We start from the raw sequence: 3645 nt of genomic DNA on the forward strand, positions 1-3645 counted from the left end.
GGACTGCCTGAGCCCCGCAGTCATTGTCGGCCTCCTCAGAGACGCCTCCAATCACGCGGACGTGAACCTGGTGAACGCCAAGCTGCTGGTGAAGGAGGCCGGCCTCAATGTGGGTGCCCACCCTCCTCACCCAGTGGGCACAGCCCTTCTCCCCCTGCGTGTTCAGAGCACACCCCCAGCCCTGATCAGTGAGTGGGAGCCCTGGGGCTGGTCCTGCCACGGACAGTCTGCCTGTGAGAGGTGGCGCAGGTGATGTCTGCATCTGCAAAGCGGGGCTACCGCCTGCCTCCGAGCTCTGCTGTGCGGGAAAGTGCTGTGTGTGTGCACGTCGGTGCCAGCACCCCCATTGCACAGCCGGGAACACTGAGGAGCCAGTTTGCGTCTGGCTGGGGGGCTGGGAGGCTGGGAAGCAGCCTCGTGTGCTCAGCCTCTGGCTCCATCCAGGGCTGCATTCACCATCGAGCCCGGTTCCTTGCTGAGCTTGCACACTCCTTGGGAGCTGGCAACGCATCCTCTTCGCCTCTGCTGCCCTCGTGGCTTTTCTTTGGCGTCTTTCCCTCTGGTTCCCTTTGTAGATCAAAGCTTGTGTTTCTTAGCCAGTGGGAGCTGGCAGCAGCCATGGGAAGCAGGGCTCCCACAGCCCCCCTCCTGCCCCCTCTCCACACCTACATCCCAGTGAGGCCACTGGTTCTGTGCAGGAAGCAGTGAGCAGGAGGGGCCAGGCTGGGTCAGCCCGCAGGCAGACCTGCTCACCCAGGTCCTCACAGACCCGCCTCCCTTCCTCCCTCATTTCCACCCCCCCTCCAAGCTGTTACCTGTACCACCAGGCAGATCTGTCCTTCCCTGTGGGGGCCACTGACTCTTCCCCCGGCTCTGAATGGCTGACCCAGTGGGCCAGGCTGAAGCCCTACACATCGGCCATGGGGCTGAGGGAGAGGGTGGGCGTGATGCCGCCAGGAGGCGTAACCGTGCCCCTGCCTTCTCTCTGCAGGTAACCTCCTCCCATAACCCCGCTGTGCCAGGAGAGCAAGGATGCGGGGAAGGCCTCCTGAGCGTGGCCCTGGCAGGTGCCCCCTACGAGGCTGTGGGCTTTGTCCAGGGCACCACACCTGTGCTGCAGGCACTCAACGGAGCTGCCTTCAGACCAGAAGTGCCTCTCCGCAGGGGGCTGCCCCTGCTCCTGTTCCGGGCTCAGCCCTCCAACCCTGCCATGCTGCCTACCATGATTGGTGAGGAGGGGGCCTGTGGGACGGGCTGGTGTCCTGAGGCGGAGGTTGGTTGCGGGAGGGGGTGTCCTGTCTTTGGTTGATCTCTTCCCTCCTCCCCCATCTTCCCTCTGAGATTTGACAGTCTGTGCCATCTTGAGCTGCCCAGTCCCCTGGCGCCTGGGCTGTGGGGAGTTTTGGAGCACTTCCTGGCAGAGAGCGAGTGAGTTCTCGACAGGCCCAATTTCTCCATCCCTGCCAGCTGCGCCGAAGAATGAAGAACGGGCCTGCTTTGTTCTCTCGCTGTTGTTCTGATGAAGCTGGCAGCCAGCCAGTCAGGCAATTGCTCTAGCTCAGTGGCTCACTCCCTGCCTCGCCCGATGCTCTCTGGAATAAAGCTGAGCAAGTGTTCCCCCTCTCAGCTCTCCGATCCAGATGCCATCAACCTCCACTGCAGCAGCCATCACAGCAGCCCAAGACTCCTGGCCCCTCGCGTCTCCTTTCCCATACTCCGGGCCAACCAAGGGTTTCTTCTTCCCAGGGCTCCTGGCGGAGGCAGGCGTGCAGCTGCTGTCCTACCAGACCTCGGTGGTGTCCGACGGGGAGACCTGGCACGTCATGGGCATCTCCTCCCTGCTGCCCAGCCTGGACGCCTGGAAGCAGCATGTGACTGAGGCCTTTCAGTTCCATTTCTGACCTTGGGGCTCACCGGGACCAGCCTTGGGGGCTTTGTGATCAACACGGAGAGGTCACATCCCCGGGGCTGACACCACTTACGTGGTCTGACCCCTGTAATAACCACCTAATAAACAGCCCACCCCCCCACCCCCAATCTTCTTGTCTTTGTGTTGTCATTACCCACAAGTGCCCCTAGAGGGTGCCCACTGGCAGCCAGGGGGGTGGCTCTGGCTGCAGGAGCCTAGGGCGCAGGGAGGGGGACCTGGATAGGCAAACTGCATGCCTGGGTGTGGACACTCCTGTGTCAGGTTATTCAGAGGCTTTTTTACAGGAACAAAGCTTGGCATTTCAGATCCCCTCCATCTGGAACTGTACATGCATATTAATAAATATATGCAGCGCTATGTGCCTGGCCTTGGGCTAGGTGACTTGCCTAGGAGGAGCAGTAAAACCCAGACTTTTCCCACCAAATCTCCATCTGGTGGGAGGGCAGCACGCACAGGCCACGGGGAGAAGTGCAGGAAGTGCCGCAGCAGGAGCCATGAATTCTGTGGAGGCCGGGGAGGAGCAACTCCGCTGGGGATGGCTTCTCTCAGGTGTTGGGAGGTTTGTTAGGGGCAGAAAGTGTGAGACGAGGCATGAGAATATTAGGCGAGTTTACAAAGCCAGCTCAGTATGGGTTGGATAGTATATTGATTTTTTAACAAAGATGATTTTTATGAAACATGACAACGGCACTCACTCCCTGATCCCACGTTTTTCAGCTTGTGAGGGTTTTCCCGTTAGTAGGGGATGCTGCGTCTCTAGCCTGTGCCCGGTTGCTTCCGGTTTTGAGACTGCTGCCTGGGGTTAAAGCCTGGCACAGGGCATCTGATTGGCACGGACAGGAGCGAACCCACCACTTGGGCCTCCTCTGTGGTTGAGCTAAAGGTTGGCAGGACTGCCACCAGCTGACCGCTGTGCTGGCATCTGCAGGGAGCTCAGAGCTGGTCTGTCCTCGCCTCGCTGGAGGGGCTGGGCCTGGACCGGAACAGCAGGCCTGACTGAGCAGCTCTGACTTTGCGCACAGAGCTCATGGGAGTACCTGAGGCAGGTGGTGAACCTTGGTTTTGTTTTTTTTAAATTTTTTTATTCCTGTGCCTTTGAGTTGACAGCAGGTCTCAGTCTTACACAGAGCCTCTTGCACAGAAGACGCTACTTGGGAGATCTCAGGAAAGGCATCTATTGTCTGCCAGGGATGCCAACCAGACTGAGGGCCCCCAACCAGCTTGCTGAGGGAGTGGGAGCAGGGGGTCAGCAGAGGGATCGGCTAAGGGGCAGCCACAGCTGGTGAAATAGAGCTGGAGTTGAGCACCTGGGAGGGAGTCAGCTGATGCTGGATTAGCGGCTCAAATTGGGGTTTATCTCGGATTTTCTGGTGCCTGTTGGGAAATGAACAGCCTTGGGCAGAGAGCAAAGTGGGCGGGCAGGCGGACCCAACCTCTTCCCACGGGCCTAGTGCCCCATTGTCCCTAGCAACCCCCACCCCCCAGCCTGCTCCCCACCCATGGAGGAAACTCTCTCGTTGGGGTGGCTGAAGCAACTGGCTAAAAGGAAATGAATGGCGGCAACGTGGTGTCCACCCCCCCCCCCCCACCCGGTCCCGGCCTCAGGTCAGCCCCCACCTCCCTGATCCTTTGGTATTTTATAAGAGGTTCCTGGGAAAAGGGGGGCCCTCCCCCAAGAGGGAAAAAAAGTCCTCTGGGGGGAAAGGTTCCTTCTA

At 59.6% G+C, this 3645-nt stretch overlaps 1 protein-coding gene across 1 annotated transcript in view; it reads left to right on the top strand.

Annotated features, from left to right (window-relative positions):
• The window catches only part of PHGDH (phosphoglycerate dehydrogenase), a 26382-nt gene extending 24345 nt beyond the window's left edge, over positions 1–2037 (top strand). The window contains exons 10-12 of the mRNA XM_006097469.3: positions 3–109; positions 992–1229; positions 1747–2037. Coding sequence (XP_006097531.1) covers positions 3–109; positions 992–1229; positions 1747–1901 — 500 coding nt within the window. The 3' untranslated portion in view covers positions 1902–2037. The remainder of the gene's footprint in view (positions 1–2; positions 110–991; positions 1230–1746) is intronic.
• Positions 2038–3645: the final 1608 nt, after the last annotated feature.

This window comes from Myotis lucifugus, unplaced genomic scaffold (genome assembly GCF_000147115.1).
Source record: "Myotis lucifugus unplaced genomic scaffold, Myoluc2.0 scaffold_203, whole genome shotgun sequence".
In the NCBI taxonomy this organism is placed as follows: Eukaryota; Metazoa; Chordata; class Mammalia; order Chiroptera; family Vespertilionidae; genus Myotis; species Myotis lucifugus.